General features: G+C 44.0%; 1 protein-coding gene across 3 annotated transcripts; it reads right to left on the reverse strand.

Moving 5' to 3' along the window:
• Nucleotides 1-2390: 2390 nt before the first annotated feature.
• Nucleotides 2391-11502, reverse strand: PRR15 (proline rich 15). Of its 3 annotated transcripts, XM_033088122.1 has the most exons (3): nt 10377-10562; nt 9905-10278; nt 2391-9474 (listed from the first exon to the last, which is right to left on the reverse strand). In XM_033088122.1, the coding sequence occupies exon 3, from the start codon at nt 9319-9321 to the stop codon at nt 8932-8934; it is 390 nt and encodes a 129-aa protein (XP_032944013.1). In that variant the 5' UTR covers nt 9322-9474; nt 9905-10278; nt 10377-10562; the 3' UTR covers nt 2391-8931. The 3 variants fall into 3 exon arrangements, with proteins under 3 accessions (XP_032944013.1, XP_032944014.1, XP_032944012.1); XM_033088123.1 differs by lacking the exons at nt 9905-10278; nt 10377-10562 and adding an exon at nt 11176-11502; XM_033088121.1 differs by lacking the exon at nt 9905-10278.
• Between the last annotated feature and the right edge of the window lie 6994 nt (nt 11503-18496).

Here is an 18496-nt window from a genome sequence, read left to right on the forward strand (position 1 = left end):
CAAAAGTATTATATCCATAATATATAAAGAGCTTTCAAAACTCAACAAGAAAAAAATCTAAAACAAAATGGGCAAAAGATTTGAATAGACACGTCACCAAAAAAATATATATGGATAGTAAACAAACACTTAAAAGGATGCTCAACATTATTAAGGAAATGCAAGTTAAAACAATGCGATACCTTTACATACCTTTTAAAGTGTTTAAAACAGAAGCAAAAACTGACAATACCAAATCCTGGCAAGGACGTGAAGTATCTGGAACTCTCATACTTCTGATGGGAAAAAGCCAAAAAAAGGAATTGACTCTAAAAATGCTTAGACACATTCTCTATGTAAAAGTAATCCTAAATAAAATCCTTAAAAAAGCACAGAAAATTTCGAAAAATGGGTGAGGAATTTCCAAACAATGAGCTCCTTTGGGGAACACTACTGCCGGCGACCACTAGAGGCAGCACAGAGATACCTAAAGCCAAAAGATAAACAGCAAAATAATCACATTTTTTCCAGCCTTTGGAATTTTTTCAGAGGGCACACTTTGCAATTCTGGGTTACTTCCTTTGTTTCACTGACTTGTGTTGTGGGTGGCAAACAGAGTGGGCTGATGTGACTGCACAAGCATTCTGAGTGGGTACTTGAGACAGTGTCGGTTTGGCGTACTCCGCCTCTGCCAGGAAGACCCCCTGCATGCTAGAATGACCTGGACCCCGGGGCCTCTCCGCCTCTCCTTAGGGTGACTGATGGAAAGGTGGATGGAGGAGCTTTCCGGAAGACCATGTGCCTCTGCGGAGGCTTCTACCCCTGTCACTGGTGCCTGTAAATTGGAAACCAGAAACGTAGGATGGGACCCAAAAAATCTAAATATCACAAAAATGAACTTGTTTAGTGTGGCGGAAAGCCTGAGGGGGTTGGGAGAGGCTGAGGGAGAGCAGAAAGAGACACTGTGTGGAGAAAGATGAGGACAAAGGAAAAGGCCAAATATCTGAGCGGATGCCAACCCACCCTTACCTCCTTTTCCTCTTTATTTTTTGTTGTTTCAGTTTTTCTTTCTCTTGCCCTTCTTTTCCTCTCTCTCCTCTTCTCGTTTTCATTCTCCACTCCAACGTTTCCAATCCCACATTTTCTCTCTTCTCCCGTGCTTCTGTAGCTTCTTCATTCCTTTCTCTCCTCTAACAGTCAGCTGAATAACATTTATTTAATGAATATGGAAGAGAGAAGACCAATGGAGTGAAGAACCGTTAGTTTCTTATGGCTGCCACAACAAATTACCATCAACGTGGTGGCTTAAAACAACACAGATTTATTCTCTCACAGTTCTGGAGGCCAAAAGTCTGAAATCAAGATGTTGGCAGGGTTGCACTTCCTCTGAAGGCTTTGGGAGAGATTCCTTCTTGCCTCTCCCAGCTCCTTGGGACTCCAGGCATTCCTTGGGTGGTGGCTGCCTAACTCCACCCCCTGCCTCCCTCTTTGGATACCCTTCTCCTCTTCTCTGTCTGTCTCTCCTCTGTGTGTCTCTTCTAAGGACACTGTTGGATTCAGGGCCCACCTGGGTAATATAGGATGATCTCATCTTAAGATCTTTAACTTATGAATCGGTAAAGATCCTTTTCCCAAGTAAGATCATAGTCATAGATCCTGAGGGTTAGGACAATCTTTTGGGGGGCCATCATTCAACCCATGATAGATGAGATCTCAACCTCCAGAAAACATTCAGTTCTTCTGTTCTCACTCATTCAGTAAGCCAACTAATTATCGTTGGTAAATGATTCTCTAGCCTCACCCTAGAATAGAATAAGTAAACAATCTATAGGTCCTGTACTCAGGGAATTGACAGAGTGGTTGGAGATTCACAATAAACCCATTAAAAAAAAACCCACAAAAAAACCAAACACACTCACTCACACACACACACACACACACACACACACACACACACACACAAACCCTACCAAAAAACAACATAACACAAGAAAATTAAAGAATACAATAGTTCAATAATGTCATGTAAATGTAGTTAAGAGCAATCTGGTTAGAGAAAAAAGACTAGCATATGTCTCATGATTAAAGAACAATTAAACCAATAACATGATAGAAAAAATGGAAAAAGATATGAACAAGGTTCTATATCATAAAAGATATAGAAATTAAAGGTTCCAAAAGATGCTTAAGCTTACTCATAATAAGAAAAATACAAACTAAAATTACTTTGAATATATACCATTTCTTACCTTGACATAGCTAACATCCAAAAGTTTGATAATACTCTCTTGGTGAGGCTATGGAGAAACAGAAACTTTCATACATCACTGGTGAAGCATAAATTGGTGCAACCCTCACAGTGGCAATTTGACAATATCTATAACACGTGTCTATAAAAAAGTTGTGAAGTATATATTCCTTGACCCAACATGCCTGCTTCTAGAATTTTATTTTACAAAAAAATTTTACACAGGTGCAAAATGATCTACATTCCAATTATTCTGCATAGCATTGTCTTAAAGAGCAAAGTATTGAAAATAAACCCAAACAATTTTGCAATAGGAGGCTGAGCAATATGACTGCTAATGAAGGGACAGAGCTCAGTACTGAGGAAGTTCGCATGGGGGTCCCACAACTGAAGTCCCCCTTCACGGCCCTTATCCGTTATTCTTTTCAAATAATGATCATCTTCCATCCCAGTCAGGTTCTCTCTGCAGCCTTGCTCTCATCCTGACCTTAGTTTTTACAACGGTTTTTTAGCATGTCATGGAAAGGGTTGAGAAACCCCCTCTTTGAGGTTTTGGAATTTGTTGCCGGTATTGGAGAGCTTGGTCTGTTTTTGCACATCAAGGTAGACAATGCTTCCCTTATATAGGCGTGACAGTAATGGAATTTTTGAACTTGACATATCTGAACTTCTCATTGTACAAGTGAGCAAAGGAAAGTCTGGAGCAATTAAGTGATTCGCTTGAGACCACACAACTATTGGTTAGAAAAGTGGGTCTAGAACCTGAGCTTCCTGTCACGCTGGCTCATCTGTTCTTTACTGAATCCCTTCACCTTTGGGGCATAGTTCCATCTATTTGTGGACTCAGAGCTGCTGTGTAAGGCTGTGTAGGTTGTTTACTGCACAAGAGCACCTGCCTGGGGCGTGTGTAGGGTTGAAGTCCACCCAAGGAAGGAGGACCTTTCTCTCACCTTCACAAAGGCATTTTATGGGCCAGCAACTGCCCTCTTGAAACCAATGTAGCCTAGACTACAGAAACACAAATTTTCCCCCATAATGGATTAACACAGTGATAGTGCCTACGTTTTTATCCATGAAGCTCAAAGAATTGAGTGATTAGTGCTTTAGTGCCCTCTGGCACACAGTGACCAGTTCTAGCAGATGGATTTCCAGCAAGTTCCATCAGTGTGACACCACAGCTATTTCTCTACCAATTGGTGGGTCACAGCCATGCACTTTCCTATGAGGTCTAGAGGGTTGAAAGGAAGAGGGGTTCTTCCCCGAGCACTCTGTCTCAGCTCCAGAGGAGTGGCTGCCCTCTATATTTCTTCCTGTGTTCTTTTGGGTTCCCTTTACTTTGTACTAGCCAATCCCTTGTTACTCCAATCTCTGTTTACATAATAGTTTTTATATGAAATGTTCTCTGTTCAAATTGTGTGTTTTCTCTCTCCTGATCAAACTCTGAGTCACAACTCCCAGAAATTTCTCTACCAGCCAGACATAGCCTGCTTCCCTAGAGGAGCAAAGAGTATGGCCCTACCAAGAGCTATATGCTAGCTATGCCTGCTACCTGGAGGGTCCATAGCCTTGTAGGTTAGCCAGGAGTTTGTGAAGGAGTATGAAGAATGAGCATTGCCCATTGAATTTCTCTGTGTTCCCAACTAATGAGGAAGAGAGACACATGATCACAAACATATAATATTGTCAGTGATGGCAGGGAACACAGGCCTGAAGGTATTACTCATAGATGTTTCCCAACACAACGATCAGCTCTGTTTGGGGGAAGCCGGACCATGACAGTTACATGGGAGGAGACTCTTGACTCTCAAAGGATGACTGAGGCTTTGCCAGGCAGGTGGGGGGGAAAGAATAGGCCAAACGGAGGCAACGGGACAGACAGAAGCCCGCAGGCACGGCAAAGCGTAGCCACTCTCAGGGAACTGTCAATCACATGGAATGGCTGGACATGGGTGGCAGCCCTTGTGAAGGGCTTTGACCTTAGCCGGCACTGTTTTAAACAGAGTTGGGAGAAGAGTTAAGAAATGATTGTCTCCAGGTCCCTGTGTCTGGAAGAGAAGAACTCCTCACGTAGGGCAACATAGACAGGAATGGAAAAAAGTTGAGTTTAAACAAGAGTAGAGAATCAGGTACGTTGGCAGGATTCGGAGGCTTTGAGGGTTAGTTTTGAAGAACAATTGTGATAATGGTTGTGAAAGCACACTTTCTGAATGCTAACACACTATCAGGAGCTATCCTTACTGCAATTTGATTCTAGACAGGAACGGTAAGGCGTGATGTTTCCAATAGCAGAATAACCCCAATTATTGGGCCGGTGACAGCATGGTGGTGGCAGCTCCCTACCACATGGCGGTAGTCTCATTACACTTTAGACTTGGCCTCCCTCCTGGCTCCCCACCTCTGACCGTCACTAATGGACTTATAAAACACTTGGTCTTTGATAGTCAACGATGAGCATTATATGAACTAACTTTTACAACCAGTTGCTCAAAATAGCAGAATACTGGAAGAGAATTTTGAAGATGGACTACAGACTCCATTTCATCATTTTACAGAGGAATAAACTGGCACCCAGATCATCTCAGACTCATCTGAAAGCAAGTCAGAGAGAGAACTATGATCAGGTGTCATGGAAAACTGTGCTTCTGCCATTCTTGTAGAATATGAAATCAACGGTTATATTTGTTGACTAGCACTAGAAAGAAATGAATGACCCAGGGTAGTTGTAACTCAAGGAAAATCCCTTCGAAAAAGGCACGGAGATTTCACATGGTCCCACATTTCCTGCTCAACCGGCTCCTCTCAGGACGAGGACCCTCCAGCTTCTTCCATATGAACCTTTCCAGTTTTGGGGCCAGACATCTTTATCTTGTGGTTAAGCAGTCTTGTTACACACCTTATTCATGAATATTTTTATTGCATGAGGTTTTATCCACAACTCTGATATGAGATTTTCCAGTCCATTATTGTGTTATCGGCAGCCTAATTGGGTTTGGAAGCAACACTACATTTCTTGCTTTGACTACCTGGAAGGATCGCTTATATCCTCTCTTATTCTTACTTGCTGTGGTCCATAGCTATTACCATTTCTATAAAAATGGCCAACTGTCCTCTGCTCAGGCAAGGCCTGTGCAGTTTCCTTGTACATCATCTCCTTAGCGATAATCTTCTCTCACCATAAATACGATGGACCCCATATTCCAAGTCTGCAAGCCCACCTTGGACAAAGTGGTTGTCAAGATGCTGTGTCTGCAGGGGGTTGGGGAACACCCCTGTGCCGCCAGTACCCCCTCTTCCATGTCTCTGAGCCTAGTCTGAGTGCTTGTGTGATGGCTCAGGGGCATGGTGACAATGGGGCCGGGGAGGACAAAAAACAGGTGAGAAGAACAATGCTGTAATGGGACAGCAGCTTGTGGATGACTGAGTTTGCCCTGGTCTGCACAGTTGGTTCCAATCTAAGGTACTTGTGTGTTGTCACCCATGGGCATAAAATATCTCTGGTCCCACTTTCTACTTGCCACGGAAATAAACTTGAGCTTGTCCTCGGAAAGAATACCCTAATTTCTGTATAATTATAATAATAAAATGCTACACGAATAAAACAGACTTTCCAAAGACCAGTTTGCCTTACTGCATCTGTCAAGCTAGTTTTGTGTGTGTGCATTTGCTTGTAGTCTGGCTGACACTCTAGGGAAAAATAATATTTTCATTCTCTCTCTCTTTTTCATAAAAGATCCCATGTGGTCACTGGATATTATTAGTGTCCCATTCTTTTCCTTTCTGGTTCACCTTTTATTTGAAATTCTTTCTGTTCATTTTCTTTATTTCGAGGTGCCAAAATTCTCTGCTGAGCGTCTCAGGAGAACTCTTTCTGACAAAGTTTTAGCTAATGCTACTGGTCATTAGTTTTATAGTTCCCTTTTAAGGACACAGCAAGATCAACGTTGTTGAGTTCACATTATGTGTCACAGCAGAAAAAATTATTTCCAAGCAGAATCTCCTAACTGCATATGCAAACTAGTCTCAATGCAACTCACAATGGAATGAACAATAGCAGCAGGAACGTAAAGGGACTTGCAGGTGACCTGTAATATGAGTCACTGCTTGGCCTCAGACTTTGCAGGGAGAGTCACTGAGGCAAAAAAGTACCTGTGCATATAATTATTGTGGTTACGTATTTAGCAAACACACCACTAGATTTTTGTTCCATTTAAAAATCTCATTTGGAAACATGGTATTAAAATTTCTTTAATGGTTTCCAAACTTGTGGATAAAGTGTCATTTGCAAGAGGGTCGAAGAGAACAAAAGTCTCTAATCTAGTGAACTCAAAATTTAATTCAACATTTGCCCTTTGTTTTCTATAAATTATCTTGAGGTTTACATTTTTTTTTTAAAATCTGCATGCATGTGATGTAAATGCACTTAATCATCTCTCAATCATATAAACCCCAGCAAGACACTTTGTCAAATGATCTCATCTTTCTCATGATTTTTCTATCGTGCCGATTTTGCTTGGTTTCTGGTTTCACTGAGGTGGGATTAAATCAGGGCACTCCTGCTGCCTGACTAGGACTGCTTTAAAACGATGTCATTACAAACCTTGGTTGCAGATTAAGAATTGCACTCATCGTCATCATTCACATTAGCGTAACTTTAAATTCTTTCAGCACTGTGAGGTAAAGATGTCTTGTTAATAAGTTCCCATGCTATCTGTCTGCTGTTGATTACCGACAGCAATTACAGACTTGGATAGGGCCCAAAACATGATATAGAACCGGGAAAAATGTCAGTGTTTTGTGGATGTAAAGGAATTTTTAAGGGAAAAAAAAAAGTTCTTTAAAGTGTCCCAAAGCCTTATTTGACGGCTTCTGCTCTATGCACCCCCAAGGCTCTGCCAGCCCTCATTCCCTTCCCTTACCATGAAATTCTTCCAAGTTCTCCATCAGAGTCGAGAGATGGTAGGCCCGCTTAACACTGATGTAAATTCTTTCTTACCCAGGAAGTTCACCCTGATGAGACTTTGGTCACGTAGTTTCCAGTTCTAAATACACACCAGAAAAGCCCTTTCATGGTTAAAAAAAAAAAAAAGCTCACATACTTTCCCTTATCATGTAAGGTGGTCGTGATCCCCATGTAAACAATTTCCTTTGGAGAAAGTCTTTAGTATGTGGAAACTCATTATTGAGTATGTGGAAACACCCTATTGTTCTGCTGGTAGCCAGGCTTGATTCACTCACTTAAATCCATTTTAGCCATTTCTATTAAGTTTCTTTGTTAAATCTCTTTAGACAATTGACATGATTTGCTATTTTATACATTACTAATTTGAGAGAAACAGAAAACTGCCTCTCTACATACCTATTACAAATTCAGAAACTCCAATCAAGTTCTTGCCTATAGTTATCTAAAAAAGAAATACACTTTGATCATTTTAATTCCCCTGCTATGCATTTCTGGATGTTTATAAATGAACTGAATAGTGGTGGGAAAAGGTTCCAGAGCCCCTTAACAACTACAATAACCCTCTTGTAATTTGCTGAAAGCAAGTGGTATTCATTTACTCTTTTTTTTTCTTGAAGTTCACAACAAAAGCAAACAGGTAGATTTTTGTTAAGAATCTTCAGGTTGGTCGATCTAAAGGCTTTGAAACTAGATAAATGCATACATACATCAGACTAAAGAAGCTTTTGAAACAAAAGCGTGGGAAAAGAAGCCGGCTTTGCACAAACTAAGAATCCGGTCCGTCTGTTTGTGTAATTCCAGACAATTGTTGGTAAGGCTCACACGGAGACTGAAAATAATGACACAAGTCACTGTGACTTATGTATATAGATGCACTGAAGTAAAAAAGAGAACTTAGGAATAACGAATGAAGACCTTTCCCTCCCTTCCTGGAATTTGGTCAGTAAATGGGGATATCCGGCTAACTGGTTCCAGTCTGGGTGTTGCTAGTTTCTAGAAATGTTCTCCTCCCTGAAGGTTTCCAAGAGTAGTTGTTATGTTGTGTGGCAAATGATTAACTCTGTCACCTCAGATTTTGCACGCCTGCTTTGAAGTATGATGGGCTTCAGTCTTGCCATGGAAAAAGTACAAAAGTCACCTTAAGTCACCTTTAAACAGTACAACTATTTTAATAGTCCACAGTAAAATAGGCAGGACAGTTTTGTAGTTCAACATTAAAAGCAATCTTTCCTTACTTAACACGCTCCTATTTAGAATGCTCCCTCCTCTCTCGCATCCCTTCACTTCAGGTATAAGTCTACAGAAGTGCTTCTAAAGTGCATTTCTCAGGCATTAAAATCAGCACTGTGATTTGCCCTCCAATAGCGAGTTCTGAATTAGAGCCCGCTTCCTCATCGGAGGGGCTGCACAGATCCAGTGGAACTACCATCTCTTAGAAATGCACCTGTCTCACTCCCACAGGTGACACACAGGAGGCCACAGAATAGCCTTTTGAAGATAATATTATGACAACTTTCTCTGTATCTTCTCTTACCGCAGATAAATATTTAATGCATCCTTGAGTCACGAAATATTGAAAACTCAATTGACACTTCCACTTCCAGGAAAATAAAATCTTGGAAGCCTTGCGTGAATATTCTGAATTTGGTGGGATGAGACACACCGAGTGCTAGGGCGGGCCAGAATTCTCGCGTTTAGAACTGGGGGGTTGGGGAGGCGCGGTGGGCAGGACAGTCCGATCCGGCTACTGCTTGTCGTCGTGGGGGTCACCAGGGAAACCTGCCTCCTCCAGGGACCTCACTCCCTCCGGAAGTAAAGTGGCTCGCACTTTCCTCTTCTCCTTAAAGCGCCCGGAGCGCGAAATCTTCAAATTGCGGCGGCTGTTGCCGGATTTCTCCGCGACCAACTTGTCTGGCTTGTGGGGATCGCCGGCGCTCGCGTGGAGATTGGGGCGCTGATTCTCCCGGGAGCTGCTAGTCCAGTCCGGGCTGGGCGGCGCGGGGGCCGCGGGCTCCCCGGGGGTAGGCTGGGCGGGAGGCTGCGCTCCGACGGTGGCTTCCTTGCTTTTCTTCCTGCTGTTCGTTAGCGATTTCCACCAGGGGCCCGAGCTGCCCGTGCCGCCGCTGTCGGCCATGGCCAGCGGGCCGAGGGCCCCGGGGCGCCGCACGTGGGGAAGGGCCTCGGCGGCAGCAGCCCCTCTCTCCCGGTGGCCTCCGGCGTCCACTCCGCTCCTTCCCCGGCTTTTCGCAACCGGGCGGCGGGGTGGGATCCGAGGCAGCGGTGTATGCTGGGGAAGAAAACAAAACTTACTTACTGGGTTTGTCGTGTCCCCCCAATCCCATGTCCTCCCTTTCGCTCCGCTAGACACCGGATCGGCTGGGGTCCCAGCGCCCAGAGCCGCGCGAGCCCAGAGACGCGCAGCCCTCAGAGGGCACTGTTGCACCCCCACCCCCAGGAGTGCAGGCGGATGAGTGGCTTCCAGGGCGCCACCGTCTGGTCTCGAGGTTGGCTCTAGGCACTCTCGGTCCTCAACCTTCGCGGTACCCCCAGGGGCAGTGCAGTGGTCAGTGTGCGAGGGGCACCCAGCGGAGGTTCCCTGGCACCTGTGTTAACCCGGCCTGAAAGCGGAAATGGCCTGTCTTGTCAGTCGGCCTGATTGTAGACGGACGCCCCAAGGTGACCCACAGGCCCAGAACTGCCTTCCCTTGGATGAGCACCTGGGAGGCGGCGGCCCGAAAGCAAGTGCTTCCCTGCTATAGGGGAACAATGAATATGAGATTCCTGTCAAAGGTTTTTGCTCCCTAGACTTCTGTTCCAGGAACCTTTTCCATGTGATTCTTCGGGATAATTTACAATCCCGGAAGAGCGAGGGACAAGCTCATGGTGTTTTTGTTTTGTTTCTATTAAATTCTGCTTTTGCCATAACTTCTGCCTTGTGACTTTCAGAGAAGCACGATTCGACTTAACTTCCCTTGAAAACCGCCAGCCTGTTCTTCCTTTTATTCCTGAGTCCAATCTTGAGTCTCTTTGAAGCCACCCCCGACCGAAGGTTGAGATGAGACCAAGCGGCAAATGTCCTCCTCCCTTAGTTCTGTATTGAAATATGCCTCGAGTCTGTATTAGGCAACTCGACTCTGGAGAATTTTAGTTACAAATTAAAGGCTTCAGTTCCTTTTCTTGCGCAATTACCTCCTCCAAGGAGAGCGCGCGCGACCGGGAACTCCAAGTCAATTTGCGTCTTCCCAGCTTTCAAAAGACCACTGTGCGGAGTGACAGGGTTGTTTATCAACATTTAAGGTGCTAATCTCGGAAGCTAGACTCCCCTGCCCGCTGTGTGGGTCTGTCCTGCTCTAACTCTACAAATGCTCAGGAGTCGCTTGCCGGCGGCTGGATTCCAGGTTTCCGTCGGGCTCCTTCCCATCCCACGCGCGGAACGCTCGTGGAACGCATCAGTTTGTTGTTGGACGTTGTCCTCCTGGAACACCGGAGAGAAGGTCTGAGCGCCTACGCGAGGCGGCGCGGCGGCCTCGGCTGCGCGCAGAGACCGAAGCCCCGGCTCCTCCCCAGTCCGCCCCGAGGGCACACTCCGACTGCGACTTGGAAACAATAGAAGAAAACAGGGCCAAAAGTTCTTTCCGTGCAAAACGCACCCACACCCTCAGGCACAGTTTGCAGTTGGGTGTACAAACGTCCTGCTCCCTCTACTTTGCAGGTTGGAAAAGCACCCCCCAGTCATTCACCGGTGGTGGCGGTGGGAGGTCCTGATGCTTTCTGTCTTCTACCCTACACTTTCTTCTCCGCTATCAACTTGTGTGCACCGAAGGGCTTTGCACGAATTGCTCAAGGGAAAGATGGCAAATTACACACATGTACACAGAGCGCCTGCGGCTCGCCACCTCTCCTCCGAAGCCCGGGGAGTCCTCCCACCCCAGGGTGACACCCCAAAGGGCTCTGTCTTGGCACCCGCGGAACCGCTCTGATCGCTCACCTGCTCAGGACTTCGCGGCTCCGCGACGCGCTCGCCACCGAGTGTACGGAAGGGGTGCGCTAAGAGTAAATTGCAAACCGCCGCGCGGCGTCCCTCGGCGCAGTCCTGGGGAGGTCGGGCTTCTTTCTGGAAGGTGTGCCAGCCGAAATCTTCAGTCCCGTCAAGCCGACTGCTGCTACTGGTCTCTCCTGGCGCCTCCGACTTCTGCCGGCTGCGGCGGCGGCGACAGATCCTGGTTCGCAGAGCAGTCGGCTCTGGCCCGAGGGAGCCGCGGCGGATGGGTACCAGGCTCACTGTCCCAGGTGAATGCCCAGGCTGCTCTCCTGGTTACTATTCGTTCATTCTCGGGCTCGTCCCTTTTCCCTGCTGGCGCTGCCCGAGAGCCGCCGGGAGATGGGAACTCGGCTGCTTTTACCCTTCCTACGCTTTCGGTCCTCCGCGCGGGAAAAGACATCTACCCACCTGCTGGTCGTTCGCCAAGTGATTCGAGAAACCAGAACCCCGGGGCAGCGGGAAGAAAAAAAAAAATCCAGGAGGCGTCCACCGCTGCCACAGGTGCAGGTAGGAAGTTTGCGTTTCCGCCCTCCAGGGGACGAGATTGGACCAGGTCGCATACGTGGCGCCAGCCTTAGGGTGTCTGATTGGAGAAGGGCTGTACTGCGCTGCTTGCCGATCCGACTCCTCGGAGAAACGGTGAAGACCGGAGGCCCGGAGACGGAGGCTTTAGGTGGGCTCCGGTGAATAAATGTCACCGTAGCTCTCCCTCTGCCCCTACCCTGATTTCTTTTTTTCCTTCCTCTCTGAGTCCCCAACCATGGCCACTCAGCTCCGGGACCTCAAGGTCTGTAACTCACAGGAGCTGTTTCATATCCAGGCAGAATGTCTTAGTCGAAAGACTGTAATGTTAACAAGTCCGCTGTGTGCCAGCCAGGCGCTATTCCAAGCGCTTCTGTGGATTAACTCACTTATTACAGCCACCTTAGGAGGTAGGTACTAGTATTGTCCCCACTTAACCCAACACTGAAAGGTTAAATGGTTGCCCAAGGTTGCGCGGCTGGGGCCAGGAAGAATGGGATTTGAATCCAGGAGGTCTGACTCCTGTTCCCGTGGCCCTAACCAGCACCTTGTACCACAGCCTGCCAGCCTTGGGCTTTTAACACAGCTGAGTGAGGGTGTGACTGTCCTTTTCCCAGGCCTGGAAGTCTAGTGCACAGCCACCCTACCTGGAAAGTACAAATCCAGCCCAGAGTCGCTGCAGGAAGCTGACTAATGATTTGCGTCAAGGTTCAGGAGGCTTTTGCTTCAGGTCGCACGTCACTGATTTTTATTCTTCGGACAGAAAGGTACTGACAGGGCATTTTTCACTAATGAAGTCGGCTTCATCTTCCACCATGCTCTTCTTTTTCAAAGAACTATTGTGATGTTCCTTGAGCTTCATGTATAACTCCTCTGAAGGCTGAGTATGGAGCAACTGACGTCTGAGCATCTTTATTCTGAGGACTTTTTGAAATATAAAAGTAGTGGAAGACACGACGCCTACCTCAGATAACTTACAATAATTAGTAGAAAGAAAATTTTGTAGCACATTTCAATGCATGCAATATGATAAAAATATGAATACTTTATCGTGTTAACGTCTTAGTTCAGCATTGTTGGATTTTCAAATGACATGCACAGTAATGTATACTTGAAAGCGATGCCTTTTTGTGTATTATTGAGATTAGTTTTCCACAGTAAGTGTTGGGTGATAGCACCAGGACTGAACAAAGACAGGCTGCCAGTTGTGAGGGGAGGATGGGACACATCATCCTAGGGCCAGGGAGAAAGGCCTTTGTTAGAAGTATCATCACCCCAGGAAGCTGTGGAGCTGAGAAGCACTGCAGGCTTTCAAGCTGGAAAGGAGGTTGTGACCGGACCATTCAGGATCTGGTCAGTCCTGGTAGGATTTTTTCAAACATGATTGAAGAGGGAGTGACGTGATAAGATTTGCATTTAAAATATCACTATAGCTGTAAAGAGTGGGTGGCAGGGAGGATAAAGTATGGCTTTAGGGAAACCAGTTAGGAACTGGTGGAGTGGTTTAGGTGGCAGTGGGGGAGGTGACGAGAATTAGATGAATGCAAAAGAGATTTTCGAGGTAGAATCTACAGGACAGTATTTCATTTAATTCCTACAAATGAGGAGCCTGAATTTAACTAGAGGCTTAGAAGGGAGATACTTTCATAGCCTTCCTTGGAACTAGGAGTACCCATGTGATCCAGTTCTGACTTACGGAGCCATCAGGAAGACTTCAGGAAATGTTTCTTCCCTAGAAAAAGGAAAGAGCCTTCTGACAGAAGAACACCTTTTGCTATACCCTGGATTCTTACATTTAAGTACAGTGTGAGGATGTGATGCCTGGTGTCGCAGCCGCCGTCTTACACCAGTGAGGCAACAGGCACGAGAATAAAAACCAACATGCGAAGGGCGATGGCCTCGGAATGTGTGAGAAGTGTCTCGATCTGTGATGACATGATGAGCCCCTGAAAGAATCCTGGAACTGCCTACCTCCAGACTGCTAGTTCAGGGAGATAATGCATATTCTTATGACTCAACCACTGACTTAAACACAATTTTCTGTTGCTTGAGCCAGACACATTCCTCCTCAATACTATTAGTCTGAGTTACAGAAAAAAAAAATATTGTTCAAATAGATAAAAGTTCATATTATCACTTTTTTTTTCCTGACCAATCTGGAAAGTTCTTCATAGAAGGACGATGTAGTGAAATGTTTAAGCTATGGGAAGGTTTTTAGAGGCAGGGGATGCATCTGTAAAATAAGGCACTTTCCTTGAAAAAGCCTTATTTTCAACTCCATCTACTCGTGTAGTTAATGAGTAGATACAGGTATGTGGACAGTGCATGGACGAATAAGCTGGCGTAAGTCCAAAAGGTGAGAATTGTCAGATTATCTGAGACATCGTAGTACGTAACTTTTATAGGCTGAGTTTTAAATCAAAGCAATTAAGACTATTTTTCTTTAATTTTTGAATCTAGAACGGTTTTAATCTATAAAATTTTCATAACTAAGCCCATGCAAAAAACAAAAGAAAAAACAAACCCCAAAAGCAAAAAGCAACCTCACAAAAAGAAAGTTAGTGTTAGACAAATATAGCTGTGTTCTGTAACTATTGATCTAAGAATACTGCTGTTTTGGTTCTATAAAAGGGACAAGGGCTGATACACGTCTGTGTTGGTAAACTGGACATCATACAGTTGTACATGCATTTCAAGTTGGTTTACCTATCCAGTGAATAGTAGGTGACTTTGAATGTTACAGAACTTAAATATGCTTAGACTGGGCAATGCTTACATGTCTTAATGATACTTTATCTTTCAAAAATGTATTCATGGTTTGAGTAAAGACACTTCACTTCTTTTTCTGTTTTTATTAAATTTCTTTTTCTAGTGAACCTTCAAGTGTAGTAAATGATTGCGCTCAAAGACAATAGAGAATGAATTTCTAGAGAGCAAGATTTGCATACTAGAAATTCAGGTAAGAACCTTAGAGGTTAAACCTGGAATTTGCAATCTGAGCAAACCTGGCATTGCATTGGAGGCTGGGAAATTATCTTCCTTCAAAGCATTTATAGTGGGAATTAGACAAAGGAAAGCGCAAGATGAGAAAATTTAAGAAATACAGCTAATCGAAATGAAAAAAGCAAAGATTATTTATATTATTTTCACCCAGGGATAACCATGATTAATGTTTGGGTGTTAGTCCTTTTGTTCCTTTTGCCCCTATTTCCACATTCACTTCTTTTATCCTTTCTCTTCCCTTCCCTTTCCTCTTTCCTCCCTTCTTCATTCCTTTCTTTTATGGCCTCTTCCATTCTTTGAAAATTCGATATGTATGTCCCTTGGCCTGTTCCTTTATACTCACCAATGTACTGGTAGTTTAATATTCCTTTTCTCCTTTCTGTGTATTCACATCAGTATTGTTGGACTTAGTTATGAGTGCATGTATGAGTGCATGTCTAGAAGTACAAAATTTAGAGTCACAAGATATTACTAATCATTTCAGTGTCACACTTGACCTAAGCAAAGCTGATTGGTACAGTGCAGACTGTCTCTGAAATTCAGTCAACACCAGTGGACTCTCCTAACTCCCCATCCCTACTGCCTTTGTGTTCTAGTGTCTTGGTATTCTTGGATATTATTGTATGCTCCTCATTTTCTTTGAAAATTGTTTGTAGGAAAATGTTAGGCCTAAGACAAAGGTGACTTACACTAGAAGAGATTTTCAAAAGCTTAGGGTCACTACTGGACAGGACCATTTTACACTAAGTTCACAGCGGGAAGATTTTTGGACGAGGAGAACAAAAGATCCATGTGGGCAGAAGCCCATAGTCACACCCTCAGGGGACAAGCCCATTTGTTCTTTCCTGCCCTGCCCCACAGACCTTTTCTTTTCCAAAGTAACTTAATTGTCCATGCAGACCTGTGGGTGGCTATGGGCATAGCTTACTTCCGGGCTGCACAAACCTTGAGGGACCACTCTTTGGGGCCTACGCTTAACAGGAGAAGGATCTCCTATGAATCACTCTACTTTGGATGAGCCTTCAGCTTAAAATTCTGTCCCTCTTGCTCCAGGAGGCTATCAAAATTGAAATTGTTTGGTGCCCAATTGTTTTCAGCAGGAGAATTCATCCAAATAACTTGGTCTGCCACTGACAGGAATAGATGTGTTTTAATTATATTGTAAATTGTTTGCTTGATGTTTATCCCCTTAACTAGACTTTAATTTTCTTGTTTACTTATTTGTTTATTGTTTGGCTTCCTCACTGGAAAAGGAGGTCCATTTTATGTCAAATGATCCTTTTACATAACACTTCCTATGTACCAGGTACAGTTCTAATTGTTTTATACATAATTAACTCATGTAATCCTCCTAAAAGCCCTATGAAATAGGTGCTATTATTACTAGAGAAGAGGTAACTGAAACACTACAAACAAGTCACTTGCCCATGGTTACACAGCTGGTCCGTATCAGGGCCAGCAGGGGACCCCAGGAAGACGGGCTTCAGAGTCCAGGGACCTAACTAATCACTCTGCTGTGTGTTTCCCTGTGAGCCCTAGGACGTGTCACTAATCTATCCTAAGGACCTGGCAGTAATAGCTCTTCATGTTGTTGAATGTATACATTAAATGTATAAATATGAATGCTTTCTTGGTTAGAATACGATGGACTTAGAAAAAGAAATATTATACAAGTGGCAATCAAATAAAATTTTGATCTGTCATTACATGTAATGATAGCCTGACTTTCTTTCATTCTGAGATGTGAGTAGAGTAGGCGGACCAATGTATCTGATAAGTTTTTGCTTTTGTCGTTACAATAGTAGCGGAACACTGTCTTGTCGGCAGACCCTTTGAAGGAGATGGAGTTAGATGGTAGGATACAGACGGGGCTGAATAATGTAATGCCAGAGGATGGCTGCTGAGGTTTTAGTAAATATTGTACTTGGGGAATAAATGAATGATCTAGAGGAACATGACATCTAGGAACAAGAGTCCACAGTGCGTCTTGACTCTCTCAGGAAACCAAGACAATACAACTTCATTGTCAGTTAGAAAACCACTGATGTAAATAAAAGTCATGAGTTACCATCCATGGTAATATTCTCGGGCGGGTCTCCTGGTTCCCTCAGGTCAGGGCGGGGGTGAACTAGCTCCTTTAAAAGGTGACCTGCTCTCTGCGGTTGTTGATTTCCCCTTTCAAAGGGTTGATCTGGTTATGCTCCATTTACAAGGTTATATTTTTCTCTTCTGCGGTTTGTCAGCATGTCAGTGCATTACGTCAGGAGTACAGGTAGAAGGTGGATTTCTGATGGAAAGGTAACATGATGAAGGAAGTGAATCTTTTGGTTTCCTCACCTGCAACAAGGCCAATGTCAAATTTATGTAGTTAAGAAATCCATAAGAAATAGCTGCTTTCCTAAGTCACAGGCTGCTGGGAGGTGGTAAAGCAAAATTTTGGGACTCAGCTCAGCTCAGGGCTAACCCAGGTAAAACTCACACTGTACACTCTCTTAGAGAACATTCAGGTTTATCTATGTGATGGAATTTCATTTACACAGTGAGAGAAACAGCTTCAGTTGCAGCTATAAAACTTTTATATTACTGGTAAATTTAAAATTCTTGCTGTGGACTTTTCACTTTACTGTGGACATATCCAAAAGTGGATAGTGTACTTCCCACTTTTGTTAATGGAAGAGCGACCCTGAGAGGCAGATACTACAAATCCTACAGTTTTATCTTAGAAAGTTGGAGCAGTTCGCTCGCGGTTATAGGTCCACAAGAGGTGGAGTTATTTTGATTCAGTTTGAGTTACTCTGTCGAACACCGTGTACTTCTAATATTGCTATTTGAATCTCATATTGCTTTTTAGTTAGTTAATCATTAGAACAATAAATGTTTGTTGGTATCAAGGTTAATACATCAAAAGAGATAGTCATACTTTAAAAATTCGAGGTCACTGTTCTAAGTTTTCCCCTTAGAACAATGCTAAATCACATATGATTGCTTAAATATTAAAGCCCTATGGAATGACAGAGCACTCAAAGCTCAAATTAACGTTGGGAATTGTAATTATATATATTTCTTGTGAAAAGACTTGATGGTTGGTTTGAATTACTAACTGTGTGGCTTTGGGAAAATTACTTAATAGCTTTAGGCTCTGGTTTCCTTACATGTAAAGAGGAGAAAACACTACGTGTCTGGGTGGGTGCCAAGATTCAAGTCCCCAGCACCTTTCCTGACACATAATAAGCATTCGGTAAATGTTGGTTTCTCCTTGACTAATTTCTTTCATTGGCTGTATGGGAACATTATATGAACAAACTCTACAAATCAATCACTTCCAAGTGGTTTTCTAAAGCAACGGTAGAGTCTTAACAATTACTGTTATCATGGTTGGTTGGGGCCAATATATATATATATATTTTTTTTCCCCTCAAGACCATGATGTAAAAATATACTGGAGAGTATTTAATATACAACAATTTGCTGTGAATCTAACTTTTTTCAGGAGCACACTTAATGATTAAATCAAATCCAGTAGAAGTTTTCTGTATGTGATTCAAGAATGTTCTTTACGCTTTCAGCACCAGAATTACATTACCTGTAGTTCAAGGAGGAAGTGTGCCCAGTGAAGCTTGAAAGCACTGTTACCAGAAAAGGATTAACAAATCACAAGACAAAAATCCTCAGAAGTAAGGTCACTACCAGGCGGTGGCTGGGGCACAAGCCAAGGGATGTGTTCAGTGTGTGTTGCTCCATT

The sequence above is a fragment of the Rhinolophus ferrumequinum genome, chromosome 20 (genome assembly GCF_004115265.2).
Source record: "Rhinolophus ferrumequinum isolate MPI-CBG mRhiFer1 chromosome 20, mRhiFer1_v1.p, whole genome shotgun sequence".
Lineage (NCBI taxonomy): Eukaryota > Metazoa > Chordata > Mammalia > Chiroptera > Rhinolophidae > Rhinolophus > Rhinolophus ferrumequinum.

Excerpts from the sequence above, each read along its gene's own strand:
- PRR15 (XM_033088123.1), bottom strand. The coding sequence starts at position 9,321 with ATGGCCGACAGCGGCGGCACGGGCAGCTCGGGCCCCTGGTGGAAATCG.